Genomic DNA, 21,482 nt, shown 5'->3' on the forward strand with positions numbered 1-21,482 from the left:
GTGAATTCATTTCACTATGCCAAAATATAGTTCACATTTATTCTAACACCCTGTGCCCTACCTTTGGATTTATTCTTTATTTCTTACTGGTTCCCGAATTGGTTTACTGTTATTTCATCCTTCCCCATACATGGGGGCAAAGAGTTGGAACCATCCCTGTCCAGCGGTGCAACCCTCTTTTAATGACCATTCTGAAGAAGGGTGACTTGGTGACTTCACCTCCTACAAATTCATTAATGCCATGGGGGCAAAAGATTATTTCCTAATATGGGACAGAAAAAGCTGAGGTCCTCTCGTCTGCCATTCTCTATGTGGTCTGGCAGTCACCAAGTCCTATCAAATGTGTCTTCTAAATCTCTCTCAAATCAATGCTTTAATGCAAGACATGAGTCTGACTCCTGAAGCACAGAAGTATCCAACTCACTGGGCTCTTCCCTTAGTCATGTGCTCCCACCCCTACCCTCCTACCTACCCAGTCTTCCTTCCATTCACCATGCTGGAGTTGTTTCTTAAACCTGAATCTCTATACATCAATTTCCTACTTAAACCTTGGATGGCATCTAGCCTCGACTGGAAAGCCCTGTATTGTCTAAACATGACAAGGATGGCTTTCTAGATTTGATGCCTGTTAATCTCTGAAGTGTCTCCACTCACACTTGCACCCAGCAATATTGAGCAACTGCCTGTTCCCAAATGCACCATCCCTGTTTCAAAGCTCCCGGCTTTTCTTCACGATTTTATTTGCCCTTCCTCCACTCTTTTTCATCTGAAAAAATTCCCATTTATCCTTTAAAATTCTGTTTCAGAGTCCCTCTTTCTTTGATCCTCTTTCAGATCATCCGAGAAATAAACTACTACATCTAACAGTACATATTTTCATTATAGTACATATTACTCCAAATTTTAAATATTTGTTAGAAAAATCTGTTCCCCCTTTCAAAGTTGCGAGCCTCTTGAAGACAAGGATCATGTTGTATTAATCTTTGGGTCTCAAGAAACTACCAGTGTATTTGACAAAGTATAGCTACTTTATAAATATTTCTTAAGTAAATGAATAGATGGGTTCTTATAAGTGAAAACAACATATGTCCTGTATAATTTGTGGGACTGAGCTTTAGTAAAGGAAACATCTGACAGGGCTCATCACTTATTTATCACTGTTAGTTCTTTTCACCCTTTTTACATTTATATAATCTTCTTGTAAAATCTAAGGTTGCAAGCATCTTACGTGCATGAAGGAACAACAGAAACTGACCAAATTGGGCTCATCGGTGAGCCATGTGCCCTGTGGCACACATTAGTGTCATCACAAATGGGTTATCTTCCCCTTCACCTCCTCCATATGACTTTGGGCAGCTGTTGTTGTACTGAAATTCATGAAAAGCAGAGTTCCTTGTCAACTTCCCTCATTTCAGAAACAAAACTGCTCTCTGTAAAAGCACCTGGTCCTTTGCCTACAGAATGACATGCTCTTCTCTCTTTCCAAGGCAGCGAGAATGTAGTCAGGCATTGTGTGTCTTAGATCCCATTGATCAGAGTTAAATTGGAAACCAAGGAGCCCACAGTGGTGCTCCCTGCATGTTGAACGCATGAGCTTACTTTGTCCCAGAGTCCCCCTACTGAATCAGTGTAAAGTGTAATCTAGCAGGCCTCCCGTTTTTACTATTACGACTGTGATCAATGGGTAATAGGTGAGTATTCTCAATTTTATCTGACTGCACTACTTCCCAGAAAACTCTGGGGGTAAAATGAGAAGTGTGTTATTTTTCTTTTATATTTATAATTATATTCTGTGCCTTCTATTATTTCATACCACAGACGTTTTTCCTGTCTCTTCCAAGGTACCCATTTGACCTAGAAGTGAGAATTAATACCTATTGTGTAACTAATGATGGTTCTTTTACGAGTTAATCAAAAAAAATTAGGAATAAAACAAAAGTTGACATCAATGTACTTTGCATCTTTTTCAACTTCTTCATAAGACTTGATTTTGCTTTCAAATGTATGGTCCTAGATTATAAGCAATGTAAATTAGTTTCTCTCATTTCAAATAATTAATCTCTGAAACTAGTACAATTTGAATTTCACTCTTCTATAAGTCAGATTTGGGAGATATAACTGAAACTTCATTTCATGGAAACCAAACTTAGCTTGTTTTGCTGTTTTCTCTCTTTCCTCTTTGTTTTTTTTTTTTTTTTCTCTTTCATTATTTATTCAATAAATGCAAGCTGGCCATATCATTTGTTGGTTGGATTTTGCTGGGCACTGTGAAGAATTAAGATATGTGAGGTTAGTGCTCTCAAAACCTTACAGAGAAAGAGACAAAATGTTAAATAGGAATAGAGTTGTCACAACACCACGAAACAAGTAGTACAAGCAGCAAGGCCTGCAAGTTCAGATGCCAGCTTTACCTCTGATATTTTCTATCAGAGCTCCCTGGACTGCCATCCTTTGTGATTTATTTTTAATCATTCTTTTCATCTCGTTCTAACACAGAGATCCAGGAACACATCACTCATTCTATCCTCTATCTTTCTTATTGCCTCAACTCTACTTCTGAGCCCTTGAAATAAACTTTGGAAGCTATGTTCATACTACTTTGTGAAAGTCAGTATTATCTACCCACTTCTGAAATAAAGGAGATGGGGTTATATGAATTAGGAAGGGTGTGTTTTTTTCCAGATCTATATACCAACTTTACCTGCATATATGAAATCTTATAAAAAGCAAGTTTTTGACCATATTCAGCAACAAATTGTTACCAAATTGATGAAGCTTCATTAATAACTCTACTCCTTTTCAATAGTTATTTAGGATAGTCCCTGGTATATTATCTAACCCATTGTGAATGTGTGCACTCTCTTCCCTTGACTCCCTAAACCAAAGCTGTTCCACAGCCTTCCTTCCCTTCCTGGCAATGGGCTTCACCCATAAAAGCATCTGGTCAGGCTACTGAATCAATTTGATAAACATCACTTTTACCACCATTTTTTTTTTAATTTTACCCTCAGTTGAGTCATTCTGTACACAGCTCATTACCTTTTGAGCAGTCTTCTGCTGTAGTTTTGTTAAATTTATCCTCAGGAAATCAACCCCTCTCATGTTCACATCTTTCTTTCCACTTCTATGGCTGTAATTACTTCATTGTGTCTTAATTGCTTTTATGCTTCTGTATCTCTACCACTACAGTATAAGCACTTTGAGGACAAGCACTGTGACTTGATCACTGTAGTGCACTCAGAGGACAGCGGGTCCTGACTTGATCACTGTGATGTGCTCACAGGACAGTGTGATCCTGGCTTGATTGCTGTGGGGCACTCAAAGTGTAGTAGGGTTCCTGGAGTATGAAAGGCACTCAGTAAAGGCTTGTTTTATTTTCATTCATTTATTTTTAATTGGTAGATAATTATTGTGTATATTTATGGGGTACAATGTAATGTGTCGATCCCTGTATACATTGTAGGAAAAGTCAGTCGAGCTAATTAACATATCCATCACCTCACCAACTTATTTTTTGTGGTGAACGTGCTGTTTGTTGAGTGAGTGCTCAGAATTGAAAGGCAATGCATGCTGTGGAGATGCAGAGGACAGGCACCGAACCCAGGCAGTTGCAGAAAGTTGGGGAAGATTTCAGAGGAAGATAGACAAACTGAGATTTGACACCTCACCTTGCTGAGGGTGACAGCAAGTTAGCTTGGCATAGGGAGAGGACGATCCTGTCAGAAAAGAGCATAGACAAAGTCCTAGATTTGAGAAAGAGCAGAGGCCATAGAGGCACAGGCAAAAAAACCCCATGCAACTACACCTTTTGTTAACTATGCCTGAGAATCAAGGCAGAAGTCAGTGTGGTAGACATACATGTGCATCTATGTATGTGCACATGAGAGGAAACTTTGGTTTTCAGAAGTTTAATTAGATGTAATAAAAAGTCAAATCCATCAACCTCTAAAACTCTTGATATTTAGCCCAAAGCCCTCTACATGACTAAACACATCCATTAACTTTCTCATTATTTAATTTTTTCTATCATATTTTAATTCTGTGTTTTAACTGTTGGCATTTTAATAGTATATTTTATATAGTTCCACTGCAGACAATAGTATGGTTAAGGAAAGATATTTGAATTTAACCACCTTGCATGAAGTTGTTATGTACAGGAACTGTTGCAAGTTCCAAACACTCAACTTAGAAATGAACATTTAGAAAACTACCTGTTTATAAATTGAGGTTTTGAGTGCATAAGGGACAACTGGCAACAGGATGAGATGGAAGCCATAATGGTCTTAGAGTCCAAACGTCTGCATCCTTCATTCACCAAGTTCATGAGACTCTTGGTTTCATCATCTGTTGAATGGGATCCACAATATCTGTTCTCCAGTCTTAGGTATTCTTAAAATTGAAAGAGAAACTGAATGTGAAACAAATCACCTAACAGATGGTAGATGGTTGTATTTAGTTATAGCACAAGGTCATTTGCTACAGTAGTTACTTTTATGTTAGACAATAAAAATTTTATACCCCCTCCAACAACTACAACAATAATATATATGGAAAAATATGTGCAGCAATTTAGGTTAGTAAAAGTAAAGCTGTACTTTTTAAAACAAATGGTTTTCAATAGGTTTTCTGTATGTTTGTGCCACAAGTACAGCAAGTATGTTTACAGAGAAATGGCTTCTTGCCTCAATAGCGTGAGGATAATATGTGTTGTAACCATTTTGTCTCATAGAATGATTGAAGATAGTGGGAAAAGAGGAAATACCATGGCAGAAAGAAGACAGCTGTTTGCAGAGATGAGTAAGTATGGATCTTTTAAGGAACACCCTGTAGTTTCCATTGAATACTCATGGAAAGGCTAGAAATAACCACTTATCTTTATGATACTTGTACTTTTCCTTGGATCCTAAGTCCCTTTCATGAAGTGTACATTTTGGCCTTTTTTACTTCTTACTTGGCAAGAGTTCAGTTAGTCAGTAATTCATCCTAATTTGTTATTAGACTGTATATTTTATATGGAAGAAAATGTTTATAGACCTCTATATTTACATTCACACATATGTGCACATACACAGACACTTGATAAACACTATTTAGTATTGACATTAATACAGTCCACTAAACTTTAAAGTCTGTGTTCATCCCCCTGCACTGTCACAGCAGCTGGCATATTGTAGGCACTAGATAAAATTTGTGAAATGAATTATTGACTTTCTTCCCTGCGAAGTGATATCATATGTTTACGTGGAAAGGAGAAGTTAGGCACAATTACTGGACCAAACTATAAACTGTCATTCAGACTTCATGTTCTACATGAGGACAATCTATTCTGCAAACTGGTTTTTTAAAAAATACTAAGGAAAATAAAAGATAAAGGGAGCTTAGAGGTGACCTGCTACACAAGGGAACCCAAACTAAGTTACTGACTCCAGTGAAGAATCTATTCAATAAAGGCTATTGGTTTATGTAAGTGCACAGTTGCTGTATAAGTAATTGGTTGGTAGCATCTCCCTTGTAGACCATTTTTCTTTTTCATAAAGAAAAAGAACTTGACATTAGGGGGAAAACCACACATCTCAAGTTCAATGTTGTAAAGGAAAAAGCATGGTTCTCTTCATGTCTTTTTATCTCTTCTTCCTGCATACGGAATGAGGATGAGCAGGAGTGAGTGGTAAGCCTTTTTCCCTAAGAAGGCAGTAGACAAAATTAGGTTCCTACTAAAGATTGAAAGGGATTGGCAAGAATGAGGGTCAGAAGAGAAAAAGTTAAGTCCCAGATAATAAGATTCATATTTTCCTTTATCATTCCCCAATAATCTGGTGGTACCAAGATAGCATTAGAACTAACAAAGAGGAAAGAAAATTAAAATTGATGTGGGGAATCTCAATCGTGTTCCTTGCTTTTTCCACTTTTAGAAATGTGCTTAGAGCGTTTGGGAGAGTTTCAGCCAGGCCTTGCAATTTCTTAGACCCCATGTGTGGTACTGTGTCTTCACCTGGAATTGTGGTCTTTGTGCAGTTACAAATCCAACAGAGCAAGGAGCCTAGTGAGTACCTGTCCATCTAAACAAAATCCAAAGCAGCACAGGTATCCTCCAACAGCACATTCTTGTATTAAAAAGGCAAGAGTACATCATGGGACAATATCTTCTCAGACACAGTAGAAAAAAATATTTACCCTAAAAAGGCAATAAAATCTCAGGGGAAATCTTTGAACTTACCATTATAACACTAAAGACTGTATCAGACAGCACACTGTAAGAACTATAAAAGTATGCTCGTTTAATGAGTTTGTAAATCCTTTGAGTTTACGTATCCCAATGCTTTCTGAACCTGATATAGTGCCTGGCTCAGACAAATACATACGTTACAAATGTGTATTGAATTAAAATTGCCCAACTCAAAGAAAGCTCGATATGGTTTTTGGAGACACAGAAATAAGACAACTCTAAATTTTTCTTCAAGTGACAGAGACTTAGGAAAATCGTGCATTCAGTTCCCAAATTATAACTTTATCTTTTCATAGAAACATTACAGTGATGTCTTGCAGCTTTATTAGTTCTATGAGTTCTTGTGATTAATGGTCAGAATAGATAAACAAGCCAAACAAATATGTATCTTTCCTCCCTGGGTGTTCCAAATCAAATGTTGGCAAAAACAGCTAAACATGTCTGACCTTAACAATTCATTAGTTTGAGCAACGTGTTTATATCAGCACTAAGTATGACACATCCACAATAAATAGGATTCTGCTGGATAAAACAATTGGCTGGTTTCAAAGGGAGCAATTGATTTTGACATGTAGACTGTCATACAAAAGAGAAAGGTAATATCATTGAGAACGTGTTAAATGGTTGAAAAATATATGGGTATTCCAGCTGTATCAGCAGCACACCAAAGAAAGGAAAGGAAACCCTTATCAGAGAAGACTGACATCAAGATTCGAAAAGTAACTTCTAGGAACTTGTGCTTTCTAGACAGGGAGCAAAAAGGACTAGACTTGTAAATCTTCTCATCTAAGTATTATATAGAAATATTTAAAGAAAAAACAACAAAAGAAAGTGCCAATGAGATTCTTTGCTTTAGAAATTGCAAATGTGAAAGAAAAGTTGTAATGGACAGAGTTAAACAGGCAGGGAACACTTTTATCCAAGACTATTGCAACAGGGAAGAAAGACTGAACTCAACTTCCCTGGAACAAAAGGCAGGAAGGACTTTTAAGCACTGGGGAAAAATACTGGAGGACTTCAGGGAGGAGATTGGTCAATGTGATTAGGCCATCTGTTTGCTAATTGTCACATTTAACAGTTAGGCTTCTACCCTCCCGATAAGACTTGGAGATAGAGGTGATACCTCCTTCAATGATTATATTTCAAAGGGCTGGCACCCACATTCTTGAGAAAGACATTCCTGGGTTGTAAACTTGGAAAGATATTTACATCTCAAAGGGGCAGAGAAAGAATTTACAATGAAAAGTTTTCTAAAATAAATGCTGTAAGAAAACAGAGGTCAGAAGCCTAGAGGAAGGAAGAAGTCTATCTAAAGTCAGGCAAGTTGAGCAGGTCTTGGTCTTAGAAAAGGTAAAGAACAGCAATTGATAACAAAAATTGATAAGAAAATTTGGCAAATTCAGGTGATTGCAGCACATATGTGTTAAACATTCACTCTGAGCTCATTACTATAAGCAGCAGAAGCAGGAAGAAACAGCAAAGAAATGAAATTAACAGAAGCATAGACTAAAAAACAAACAGAAATAATAGCTTTATATAAAACATTGGGTGATCACCTACTTTAAGAAATTCTGTACAAGTTCTCCCTTAACCAAATATTGTCTTCACAATAATGCCCTAATTATCAGTTTGCTTACTACCTTGGATTACAGCTGAAAAAAAGAAAAAAGAAAAACCCTCTAGTTAACTATAAACGTCATCGGCTGGGCGCGGTGGCTCACTCCTGTAATCCCAGCACTTTGGGAGGCCAAGGCGGGTAGATCACGAGGTCAGGAGATCGAGACCATCCTGGCTAACATGGTGAAATCCCATCTCTCTACTGAAAATACAAAAAAAAAATTAGCCGGGCGTGGTGGCGGGCGCCTGTAGTCCCAGCTGCCTGGGAGGCTGAGGCAGGAGAATGGCGGGAACCCAGGAGGCGGAGCTTGCAGTGAGCCGAGATCGCGCCACTGCACTCCAGCCTGGGTAACAGAGCAAGACTCCGTCTCAGAAAAAAAATATATATATATAAACGTCATCCTCACCTTGGCTTTTTCAGCCATCAAATAAGTTTAGCAGCTCAAGTAAGTTTATCAGACTGACTTTTAACAGAATAAATTGTTTGTTCTTGGAATTAAACTCTCCTTTTCTGTTTTTCTACTCTCAGAGCACATTTACTTAGCCTTTTATGGTAGTTGTGAACATGTCCATACCACTCACTGCTGTGAACTCCTTTTTAGGGACAGACCTAGGACATGTACCTTCAAATCATTCACCTTAGATGCTGAATCAATGCTCGTTTAAAAGCCGATGGGGCACAGGATGGGTAGGTTTTAATGGAAGGGACGTGATTGGAAAACACTCTTTGAGAACATGGAATTCTGCCTAACAAGGTAAGGAAGGTCTTGGGGAGAAATGAGAGTGATGCCACTGGCCTCTCAGCAGAGGCAGGACCTGAAATCAAAAGGAGGCAAATGAAACTACTCAACAAATACTGTTTTTGGCTGTTGTTTTTGTGTATGTTTTGAGACACAGTTTCACTCTGTCGCCCAGGCTGGAGTGCAATAATGTGATCTCGGCTCACTGCAACCTCCACCTCCCAGGTTCAAGCAATTCTTGTGTCTCAGCCTCCCGAGTAGCTGGGACTACAGTAGCTGCACCACCATGCCCGGCTACTTTTAGTATTTTTAGGAGAGACTCCCTGGGTTTCACCATGTTTGGTCAGGCTGGTCTCAAACTTCTGACCTTAAGTGATCCACCCACCTCGGCCTCCCACAGTGCTGGAATTACCGCGTGAGCCACTGTGCCGGGCCTAAGTACTGTTGAATTATTTGAAGGCAGGCCGTCCTTGAGAGTGTTGGCTGGAGTCAGCACATGCACGATTGGAAAGGAACCTAGGGCATGATTTTGAAATGCACACTATGAATTTAAGAACACCAATCTCAAAAATTCAGAAAAATGACATGAATGACTCCGCCACCCTAGGTTATCATGGATATGATGACTGTTTTCACGCGCTTCTTCGTTTCTCATGTTCCTCAGTCTCTTTAAGATATTAACACCATGGATTGCCACCCGAGAAATTCTCTATCACCACCCTAGCCTAGTCTCCTGCTTTTTCTGTCTCCTCTACTTCTCTCTGTCTCTTAGTACCCTATAGACACTGAAGTCAGAGAATTTAAAGTTTTCTTCTTGACCATTTTTCTCCGTATACAATTTGTCTCTCTCTCAAGTCTTTACCTTTATTGCTATGACTCTTGAGTGTTCAGAGTCCCCCAAAACAACCTCCCATTTCTCATGAGCCAGCTTATCCAAAATAGCACATGAACTAAACTTCCCTTCCAGCCTTGCCTACTTGTTGTCAAGTCTTCTGCTAATGAAGCAGCTTGAGGAGGGCTCATTGTCACTCCACTAATAGTGCCCATCACAAAAATACTATCATCCCTGCCAAGATGGCTGCCTTCTAGTGTTCCCAAAGCCACGTGGTCTTTTAACAACTGCCAAGCAGCGGGGCACAGTTCAGAAGCGAGGAGGACACTCCAATTCCCAAGTTTGTGCCTCATTTTGTCACTAGAAATATAGAATAGCCCTACTTGTGCAGAGTCTCCTGTTGGTAAAATATTTCAGTCTTGGCCCAGTCGAGCACACTACTACATTTTGTGTGCTTATTGATAATTTCTGGAATATACTAAAGCACTAATCCTTATATCCAACTGTCCTGTGGATATCTCCACTTGGACATCTTACCAGCAACTCAAACTCTTTAGCCCAAAACTATCTCCACCCATCAACAAACCTGTTCCTCCCTGTTTGTACTTTACTTAGCTCAATGAGGAAGACTCTATCCCATTCAGCTACCTAAGGTAGCAATTAGTTTTCACCCCTAAACTCCTTAACCTTCCCCTCAGTATCTCTCTCTCTCTCTCTGTCTGTCTCTCTCTCAGTATCTCTCTCTCTCCCTCCCTCCTTCACACACACACACACAGCCAGTGATAAAGTGTGGCAGAGTTCAGGCAGCAGGTTCATCATAGGCTTCATTTTTATTCTGTAAATATATGTTTAGCAAAACTTTTAAATGAATGAGATATTTAAGAATCAAATGGCTATATATTAATAGAAGGTTTTATAACAAGCTTTCAAAATATAGAAGGCAAAACATACAAAAACTGTGTGAAAATGTTCAGAGTGCAAAAGCTAAAACCAAAAATTAGGTAAGACTGGTTGGTTGATTTATTGGTTGATTGGTTGGTTGAATGAACGAATGAATGGGTAGGGAAAAGGTGGAAGGAAAGAAGGGAGCGAGAGGGAGTGAGAGAGGGAAGCAGGGATAGAGGGAGAAGGGAAGAAAGAGAATCTTTTTAAAAAGGGCTAAAGAAAGGAAAAAATCACCCAATTTTTTATATAAGCTGCTAACAGTGCAAACAATCAGAGTTTAACTGTGTCTTTGTTGTCATATTTATTACTTCCTTCCAACTATGACATGGGTACAAGAGGCTTGAGGAGATGGTGCAAGAGCACTAAGTTGCCTTAAATAAATTTGTTTTAGTTTTTCTTACTATGAAAAGTTTCAAATATATGTAGAAGTAGAGAAAATAGTATTTATCTCAACCCTTAATTATGTATGCCATCCCCCACTGTATTAGCATGAAGCAAAACTAGGAAATCACTTAAATGAGTGGAATCTCCAAATTTAAAGAATTATATCCCAGTGATACAATTCAGAAAACAACCACTATCCATTATTTCGAAAAATAATGAAGAGTACATTGAAAAAAATGGATGGGAAAAGTCTGTACTTTTTTATTAAAAAGTATAGATTCTTTGGAGTTTAGGGTATGAACTGGTTATAAGTTTTGTAATGAAATGGATGTTTTTCTAGATCTTGGCCAAAATATAGAAGTAATTCTAGACATGTCAACATGCTAAAAGCAAAGATTGCTCTGCTGATTTTATTTCTTTACTCATTTATTTAAATTCTATCTTTTTAATAAATAAATTAAGTCAGCTAATAACACTTTTTAATGAGATTACCAGACTGCTAGATCAGGAAAATACCATCTGATAAAAATTAACATTAATTTCAGCAAGATATTGACAAAAACTCTTAGGCTGTGCATGTGTTGGGGAATTGTGGACTGGGTCACAATACAGTTAGGTAGATTTATAGGGAATGTCATGACCATGTCTAAAGCCACAACTAATGGGTCTATCAACTTGGAGGAAGGCTTCTAGTAGTATCCTGGAAGGCTCTGTTTGTGGCCCTGTTCTGGTCCTTGGTTTTAATCAGTGACTCAGATGAAGACACAGAAGTCACACAACTAATCGCAAGTAGGTTTGGGGGTTTATAAACTTTCAAGAAAAGACCACACATGTAAAACTGGGTTAAGTTCATGGTTTGTTGGGGCAGAGAAAAAAAAATTTATTTTGACAAGGTAGCTAAACAGAGTAAGAGGCTATGTATCATATCTCAGCCCAGCTTCTTCTGGTCCCTTTCTGGATGGATCCTGCAGTTAACACATACATTGATTGTGCATGGTTGTGTGCTGCTATATCTGACACACTAAATTTTATTGTTCACCACATCCCTTTTAATATTCAGGGCTTACATCATCAACCAGGAAGAATTTACACAACATTTATAGACCTACAGACCTCTTCCTGATTCTTGAACAAAACACAGCGTCAGTTAAGTCCACATAGTGATAGGACAGGAGAGAGCAGTCAGTGCACTTCAGGCCCAAAGCAGCATCTCCACATCCTTTACTGCATCCTGGAGAAGTGCACCTTTGCCATATTTCCCCCAGGACTTCCATCAGAGGAAAGTGCAGAGGTGCCAGGGTTACTGTGCTCAGAGGGTAAGGTCTTGCAGAAACTGAGAAACTTAACTATGTAGCACATCACAAACCTCTTTTCATCTGGAGCTTAAATCATTATGCTTGAAGAACTTACACAAATAATCTATGCCCCTAATGTTTTCTTTTAAGTGATTATTTACAGATACTGAGACTCTCCTGATGGCTGAGCCAAACTTAGCACCAATAAAAGTACATCCTCATCTGGGAGCAAAGGCAGATTTAGCATTCAGGTATTTCTGATAGTCTCTCTGTCTCTGGTTATCGGGCACCCTAGAGAGCTCATTCCCCACATGAGTCTCTCAGATTTACAGAGGGCATGAAACTGGGAAAGATTTTTGAAGTTCCAGTGACAACTGAAGAATTTTAAAAGATTCAGAAAAGTTCAAAGTATGAGCTAAATTTTAAAAGTAACTAACCAGATACATACGAAGTCCTACCCTTAGCTCCAAAATAGGCATTTAAATAGCAAATAGAAAAGATTTGACTTATATAGAAGTGCATATGATTTTTCAAAGTAGTTTTTTAAATGAACTTCAAACTTAATAAAAGTGGCATAATAAGCCATCTATTTTTTCAAAAAGATCACATTAGTTAGGAGTCCTTATCAAAGGTAGTAATAATTGCTTTCTATATACTCTATACAGGTAAAGCAATCGCTATTGGGATTAATTTCCGACACCTAATTTTACAGAGATTTTAGCCAGTCACAGAACAGGGTGACTAGAATGTTTAGGGGTCTCAAACCATGCTTGATCATAATGAAAATAATAATAACAACTGCTATGAATTGAAGCCCTACTGGGCGCCAGACAGATAAACACTATACCTGAAATGGCCGTGGAGTTGAACATCTTTTACCCTAAAAAAAGCCAAGGAGAAGCTACCTGCCCAGCTAAATTTTAAAGTGCATGATGACAAGAACTTTTGCACATAATTTTCAGATGGTAATGAAGACACTAATAATGATAATGTAGCTGCTTTGCAATATTTGAGAAATGAATTCTCAAGTGGCAGGGGGAAAGAGTATGTGACTCCAGGGGAAACCAGATCAAATAGGTTGAAGTTACAAGGAGGCAAATCAAAGCTCAAACATAAAAAAGACACTTCTATCACATATTTTTGTTCAGAAATGGCCCATTTACTGTTAAGTGGTCATTATGTTCCCAGTGCAGAAGTCAAGACTTTATATCTGTCTATTACCAGCCAGTAAAGTTGATATTTTTATCTTGTTTTATCCATGAGGAAATTGAGATGCCATGGAAAAACTTGGTGAAACTCACACAACTGGGAAGTGACAGAATTAAAGTTTACTTACTTTAAAGTTCATTTATTTTCACAAGTAATAATCTTCTCTATCATTAGAAATAGTCCTACATGGCCATTGGCTAAATGTTCATCTCTTGAGAACATTTCTAAGGGAATCCCTGCAGTGGGTGAGGCGAGTTCCCCATCTCTTTAATCCCTCAAGTGCTCAGTGTCGCTAAGCCTGTTTGTCAAATAATAAGCTTTACTAAGAGTGACCATTTAATGATCTTCTCTATAAAACCACAAAGTAATAGCACTATTGGCAACACTTTCAGTGAATCTGAAGATATCGGTTTGAGTTGAGGAAATGCTAAATCCCCTAGTGAGGGACACTTGCTAATTCATCCTGAGTTTCACTGGGAAAGCACTTAATTGGCCTTCTAATATCATTGCTTCCAGGATAGTTCATTTACTTGCTATTCTGTTTTACTCTAAAGGATTCACATAGCACATTTTATTAGTATATGACTGGTAAAGATAAAAGTTCAATACTTTTTATCTGTTATGAAGTATTTAACCTTTATATCTGTTATGAACCACAAACATGGGCTTAGAAAAAACAAATATGTAGAAACTGAGAAAAGCAGACATTTATTGAAAGTCTAATGCGTTCTAGACACAGTCTAGAGATTAACTCATTCAAAGGAGGGTGGGCGGAATACTAGGAGCTCAGGTCTTGATGTAACAAGCAGCCCATCTGCAGGGTATTGAGACGAGACTGACCAAACCTACCTAGGAGAGATTCTGTGGTAGAAAGTAGTGGGCAATGTCCCTAGGTAGGTAAGCCAGAAAGAACCTGCAGACAAGCTTGGATTCTGAGCGGAGCTTTTAGACCTGATGTTCTCGGCATCAGGAGCCATGCTGGACTCCTAAGTGGAAGAGTGGAATAAAGAAAGTAGTGTAAGAATACAGTGAATATGCTCCAAGTTAGGAAGGAACTGGAAGCCACAATAAAAGAAAGGGTAGAGGTTGTTTTAGAAAGGCATCTCTTCCTCTGAGAGTGACAGGAAGGATCACAAGAAAGTTATTAGTAATAAAAATGAATACTTATGCAGCATTTACTGTGTGCCAGACAGTGTTTAAGTGCCTTAGGTATATTCACTTATTTATCCTTACAACAGTCCTGTGAAATAAGTACTACTATTATCATCATCCCCATCTTCCAAGTGAGAAAATTGAAGCTCTAAAAGCAATTGGCCTAAGGGCACACAGAGAAGATGCTCAACAGTTAGTACATGGTCACCTAACAGCCACGTTCTAATGACCAATAGCAATGCACTTTAAATGCTTATTTGATGATAGTATGTATATCATCTAGCTGTTTCACTGTAGGTCACAGCTTGAGCAGATTGTTCTCAGAAGTGGTGGACACAACAGGGATGACATTGTGTTTCTTGATCCATGAATATGGTTTACAACCTGATCTCCAATGTTGATTACATGTGTGTGCTCTTTTTCCCTAGAACCTGAGGAACCTGTCCTTGAATAGGACAGACCTGTTCAATTCTTAAAGTTATATTTATATTCTAATAAAAATAAAATTAGGTGTAAGGATCACATCTGCAGTTGTTTTATTTGTAGACATTGTAAATTTCTTTCTGCGCACATGGCATACCATATGTGTCCTTTTTCCCCGCACTAGGGGCTCAAGATCTGGATCGCATCCGACTCTCCACCTACAGAACAGCATGCAAGCTTAGGTTTGTTCAGAAGAAATGCAATTGTAAGTATGCCAGTTGATTGGTCTAATTACCATCAGGAATCCTAGAGTTTACATTTGGTACTAAGTTTATTAAACTAGATTATCTTACAAATATTGATAATACTCATATATGTTTACACAACAATAAAAGGGGTATTACGCCGTACAAATGGTAGAGATGACTCCTAAGTAGCCTTGAAATCTGAATTATGCTTAAATACTAAAGCATATGAACTGTTTAGTTCATACTAAAAGGATGAACCTCTGGATACATATACAATATAATTCTGACCTTGGAAGGGTTTAAATCTGGATGGATGTTTTTCTTCTTTTCTCTAACCTTGGTATCATAAATGCAGTGCCATCAAAATGGTTTCCAAGAACTTTATAAAATATCAAACACTAAATCCCCCTTATATTTGTATTTTCTTTTATAAGGACAGGAAAATATTTTAAAGCTTTTGGAAAACATTTAAGTTTTTTTTTCTGAAAGAGCAAAATTAGCCCTTTGTGTCAGAGTTTTAACTACGTTTATGTACATCAGACAAAAATAAGAAAAGAGACAATACTTAAAGAAGCAAAGGAACTTGCTCCAGTTTTTTTTTCAAATGTAAAAATGTAAGCAGTAAGCTAGATCACTAGTCACAATGAGCAGTCTTACTCTGCTGGGCCAACACCTCCATTGTATTACCGTATCCATTTTCTCTTGGAAAAAAATATTGATTCATAGTTCATATGTAAGAACTTATTCTTTTCTTTTTAAAAAAAATACTTATAAAAATTAATAATGTCTCATTTTTTAATTAATACTGGATGAATTCTTAAAAATGAAAACCATAATGTTCTCCTGATACACACACATAATTCTGCTATAACTGGCATGGTCATTAGACTCACAGTAAAGGTAGAAACCAGGCGTCTCCACATGTCTACCCTCTCAGAGTCTCCAGCAGGTGTTTCCTAGGGCCCTGGGCAGGCCACCTCAGCCCCAGGCTTCTAGGCTTACAGCTAATCATGACTGTGAGGATGCAAAGTATGCATCTATTCCTCAAGTTCTCATCTACATCTTATTCCCCAGTCCCAGTGGCTAAAAATGGGACTGAAGTTTGGGGAAGGAGAGGTTAGAAGAAAAATATAAGTTGGCTGTCTTATTTTCATTTTCTGTTGCTTGTAACAGAATACTTGAAACTTTGCAATTTATAAAGAAAAGGAATTTATTTCTTACAGTTATGGTGGCTCAGAAGTCCAAGGTCAAGGGGCTGCCTCTGGTGAGAGTATTCTTACTACTGGGACTCTCTGCAGAGTCTCAAGATGGTGCAGGGCACACATAGCAAGGAGGCTGAGCATGCTAACTCAGGTCTCTCTTCCCCTTCTTATAAGGCCACCAGCCTCACTCCTGTGATTACCTATTAATCCATGAGTGGATTAATACATTCATAAGGACAGAGCCCGCATGACCAATCACCTCTTAAAAGCCCCGCCTCTCAACACTGCCTCATTGGGGATTAAGTTTCAACACGAGTTTCAGAAGGGACAGACATTCAAACCATAGCATTGGTCACACATCACATATGTGTTTTGACTCCTCACAGGAAGCTAAAGCAATCTAAAATGAGTAGTGAGAAAAGTAATCCAGATGTTGAAAGAATTTCTTGCTGTATTTGTAGTCCTAACGAGTCAATAAAGCCATTTCCAGTGCTGGTGTTAGGGGCCAAGGAAAATGTTCCCACAGAAGAAGTTTCCTCTTCCCCCTCAAACACATCACCCAGATTAAAAACAAAAGGAAGAATCTCCGTGTTTTCAGCAATTAAAAGGGATGTGATTGTCCCACGTTCTTATCATGTGTTACCACTACAATGGCTTCAAAATTGGAGGGGAAGGCAGAGGGTAAGTGGTAGGAGCTCTGTCCTCCTTAGAGCTTTGCCAAGCAGAGCCTTCCTTAGGCTCCTTTCAGGAGAGCTAGAGATTTCCAATAAAAGACTACAAAACGGTAAGAAGGAACCCCCAGAAAAAGCAAAAAAGGAAAACAAAGAAAAGAAAGAAAGGAAGTGAAAGGAAGGGAAGGGAAGGGCTCAGAGAATCAGGGACTTGGCAACACTGCACTCAACATTAAGGTAGATACACCGTGTTGTCCCCAGTTGTGGTCCACAGGACTTATCCCATGCCTCCTGCTCTCTGAGAAAGACCCTTTCTCATTCTTGGCCATTTCCTTTTCCTCTTTCTATACTTTTCTGGTCCACATCCTTATCCTGCATCTAGAATTGTCTTGGAATTTCTTGAAAAACAGTAGGGAAGAAGTGAGGATGCTAATCCATCCCTGGGTGAAAATAGAAGCTTATACCTGTCCAGTGGCCCTTCAGTGTGTCCATTCATTGACCTCTTAATTCAGTAAATGTATAATGAGCTCCTGCTATATGTTTGATATTGTGCTAGGTACCAAGGATAGTGTGATGATGAATGACATGTAATCCCTGCCTTCAAGTTGCTCAAAATCTAACTGAGCATGTGGACTTTTAAGCAGATGTATAAAACCATGTAGAAAGATAATGATAGAAATATGTACGTGGTATGTGAGAGCTTCAGGGAGTCAGTGCCCTGACTTGTTGGGGATGAGGGTCCATGGTAGGACTTTCCTAGAGAAGGAGATATCAGGAAAGTCTTACTTGTTTTACAATGTACCTTATAAAATTCCTGTATTTCAGGATAAGAAAATATATTACATTCTACAAAAGTTAGACAAAGTTAAGGTCCAAGGAAGAAAAATAAGCATATTGTGAATGCTTTGCTAAAGTAAGCTTTTAAAAAATTGTTTCTACCCTGATCAGAGGCATTAAATGCAAGTACTATATGTCTTTGCAGAGTTTTCCTTTCTAACAATAAATACAACAGTTGTGATATTCAGAGGTATTTGTAAAATGCTTACATAATTGATCTTGGCTTATCTTAATCAAAGTTGAAACCTTCCTTCTAGAAAGTTAACCAACCAGAAGCAGTGATGTTTACATGACATAACATTAGTCAACATTGAATATATGACCTGATTAGAGGAAAGTAATTTTAGTCTGCAGTAAACCTAACCCACAATAAATTATGATACCTTATAATGGAGTTTTACTCTATAATAAAAGAAATAAGAAACAAAATGTAGGTAGCATATTTGTAAGTGCTTTTTTTTTTATTGGAAAGTATCTTATTATGTTTGGGCTGCTCTAACAAAAATACCATAAACTGGGTGGCTTATAAACAAGATATATTTCTCATAATTCTGGAGACTAGAAAATCCAAAATCAAGGCACTGACAGATTTAGTATCTAGGGAGAGGAGCCTTCTGGTTCATAGGTGGACCCTTCTCACTGTGTCCTTCCATCCTTCCATGGTGGAAGAAGCAAGGCAGCCCTCTGGGACTTTTTTTTTTTTTTTTTTGGACAGAGTTTTGCTCCTGTTACCCAGGCTGGAGTGCAATGGTACAATCTCAACTCACTGCAACCTCCACCTCCCAGGTTCAAGTGATTCTCCTGCCTCAGCCTCCTGAGTAGCTGGAATTACAGGCATGCACCACCACGACTGGCTAATTTTGTATTTTTAGTAGAGACAGGGTTTCACCATGTTGGTCAGGCTGGTCTCGAACTCCTGACCTCAGGTGATCTGCCCACCTTGGCCTCCCAAAGTGCTGGGATTACAGGCGTGAGCCACCGCGCCTGGCCTGGGGCCTTTTTTATAAGGGCACTAATCCCCATCATGAAAGCTTTGCCCTCAAGTCGTGATCACCTGCTAAAAGGCCCCATCTGGTAATACCATCGCATTAAGGGATTAAGTTTCAACATGAGAATTTGGTGGGGACACAAACATTCAAACAAGAGCAGAAACGTATTATAGTATTTACTTCATAGAAGTCAATGAATTTTCAATGAAAATAGATTGTTTACTTTTAGGTCCATACCTTATTTAAAATTCATTGCATATACTAACAAAACTAAGTATTAAAACTACATAAAGGAGGAAAAAACAAAAACTGGCTCTTGTAAAGCTATCACCTAGAAAAAGATGAATATTGTCTGGATAAAGCACAGACTGTGTAGGTTTTCAGGAGATTTCTTTTTTAATCTATTATCTAAATCCAAATTTCATAAATGTTGGTTAATTCCCTATAGTTCCTTCCCCACAGCCCTTGCCTACTTTGTTTATGATTTTCCATATGGACAACTGGCTCCTATCACTGACATTCATGTTTATTTTCTTCTATTCAATTCCTAATGTATGCCGAGAATAATCAGTTCCCAGGGTTCTAAAAGGACTCTGAACAAGTGGCCACTGTCACCCATGAACTAAATGAGGCCCAGAACCTACTTTTTTATAGAGAATGAACTAATGGATTTTACAGATGAATATTTGTAATTGATTCGATAATGGAACACTAACTTGTAACCCCAATTTTTAAAAATGTATACTCCCAAGAAGAATTACATTCTTCTCATTGATAGGCCAGTATTTTCTTCATGTACTCAATTATTAGATATTTAACTTCAGCAAAAATGTTGTGTAAATTCTTTTTCTCTCTTGTTATATATGTACTGATATAATATCCCTGTTTGTCTCTTGGTGCACAAAAAGAATGTTGACCAATCCCTGCTGTAAAAGACACTTGTAAGGCTGTATGTGGTGGCTCACGCCTGTAATCCCAGCACTTTGGGAGGCTGAGGCGGGTGGATCATGAGGTCAGGAGATCGAGACCATCCTGGCTAACACGGTGATACCCCGTCTGTACTAAAAATACAAAAAATTATCCAGGCGTGCTGGCGGGTGCCTGTAGTCCCAGCTACTTGGGAGGCTGAGGCAGGAGAATGACGTGAACCCGGGAGGCGGAGCTTGCAGTGAGCCGAGATCGCGCCACTGCACTCCAGCCTGGGCGACAGAGCGAGACTCCATCTCAAAAAAAAAAAAAAGACACTTGTAAAAACCCATCTTTTTTTTTAAGTCAAAGGGTTCTCCTTTCCAAATCGCTTCTTCCCCTTACCATTTATCTTTGTACCCTGCCATACCTTCCCCATGGTGTAACTGGCACATTCTCTAACAGAATAAAATAATGAGTGTTTCTAAAAAATTAGGGGACACCAAGTTGATTATTTTATATTCTAGAAGGAATAGAGCAGAACAAAGAATACAAATAATATTTTAAATAATCCTTTTTAATCAAGTCTTCTCTTTAGCTTCCAGATTTTTTGTTAACTTTCCACAAAAATTAATACCCCATAAACTCTTATAAGGATATATAAAATGGCATCATCTCAGCCTTTATTTTAGACAAATAGATGTTTCTACTAGAACATTATTTCCTTGGTCAGCATTGACGTGGTTAATGATCCAGATAGCCTGTAATGTCAGCAGATCTTTTTTTTTTTTTCAGAAATTACTTTGGAGTCAATGAAAGGCAGCCCTAAATTCGTGAACAACAAAGGACAACCAGAGAAATAAATCAGAAATGTCTAATCCCTCCTGTTTAATAGTAGGAACAAAATTCAGAAGGCAAGGGAACACTCTATCCTACACCCACAGCTAACATTACACCATCTTTTAGCCCTATTGGTTACAGCCTGAATTTTCTTTCTGTTAGTCATATCAACTAAAATTTAATTAAAATTTTGCTTAAAAGGCCAAGAGGAGTCTATAATTGTGTCTGGGCTGTCAGAGGTTCTCAGCATACTCTTCTTCTAGAAATTGAAATATTTTAAAGGTATCCTTCATTCAGATATGTTATTAGAACACCTTTTTCTATGTTATTATCTCTGAGTTTATTTTCAAATTTCTTGTGAACCAAAAAAATGCAGTTACCTTTTTACCTAAATGTTTCTCTATCACCATAAAAGTAATCCAAGTGAGTCCCATATAACTAGTCGGTCCTGAATCAATATTCTGTGAATGAATGAATATGCTCCACTAGATTCATTTCTCACCGAGTCAGGTGAATAGAAGAACACTTGTCTTTTGTGGCAGGAGTAGCCCTGAGCTATGTTTTTCGTAGTAAATAGTTATATCCCACTCATTTTTCTTCCAGTTAGTGTATCAATATATTCCTCTTCCCTGCTTCATGTTTAAATATGTGGATTTGTAGCTGCCACTATGAATTTTCTATTCTTGGGTAACAAATTACCATAAATTTAGCAGCTTAAAGAAGCACACATTTATTATCTTACAGTTTTTGTAGGTCAGAAATCCAATGCAGCATGGCTGGATTTTCGGCTTAGCTTTACACACAACTAAAATCAAAGTACTGGTTGGGTCTGTGGTTCTCATGTTGAGGTCAGGGTTCTCTTCTAAGTGCATTCGTTGTGGGAAAATGTTATTTTCTTGTGGTTGTAGGATTGGGGCCCTGTTTCCTTGCTGGCTGTCAGCTGGAGACTACCGTCAGTTCCTAGAG

General features: G+C 38.2%; 1 protein-coding gene across 10 annotated transcripts in view; it reads left to right on the forward strand.

Moving 5' to 3' along the window:
* The window catches only part of DTNA (dystrobrevin, alpha), a 396,613-nt gene that overhangs the window by 256,615 nt on the left and 118,516 nt on the right, over positions 1-21,482 (forward strand). For all 10 annotated transcript variants that reach the window (XM_011974402.1, XM_011974405.1, XM_011974411.1 and 7 more), the window contains 2 exons: positions 4,730-4,797; positions 15,008-15,088. In XM_011974402.1, the coding sequence (XP_011829792.1) occupies positions 4,731-4,797; positions 15,008-15,088 (148 nt within the window). In that variant the 5' untranslated portion in view covers position 4,730. The remainder of the gene's footprint in view (positions 1-4,729; positions 4,798-15,007; positions 15,089-21,482) is intronic.

The sequence above is a fragment of the Mandrillus leucophaeus genome, unplaced genomic scaffold, assembly GCF_000951045.1.
Source record: "Mandrillus leucophaeus isolate KB7577 unplaced genomic scaffold, Mleu.le_1.0 Scaffold145, whole genome shotgun sequence".
Classification (NCBI taxonomy): Eukaryota; Metazoa; Chordata; class Mammalia; order Primates; family Cercopithecidae; genus Mandrillus; species Mandrillus leucophaeus.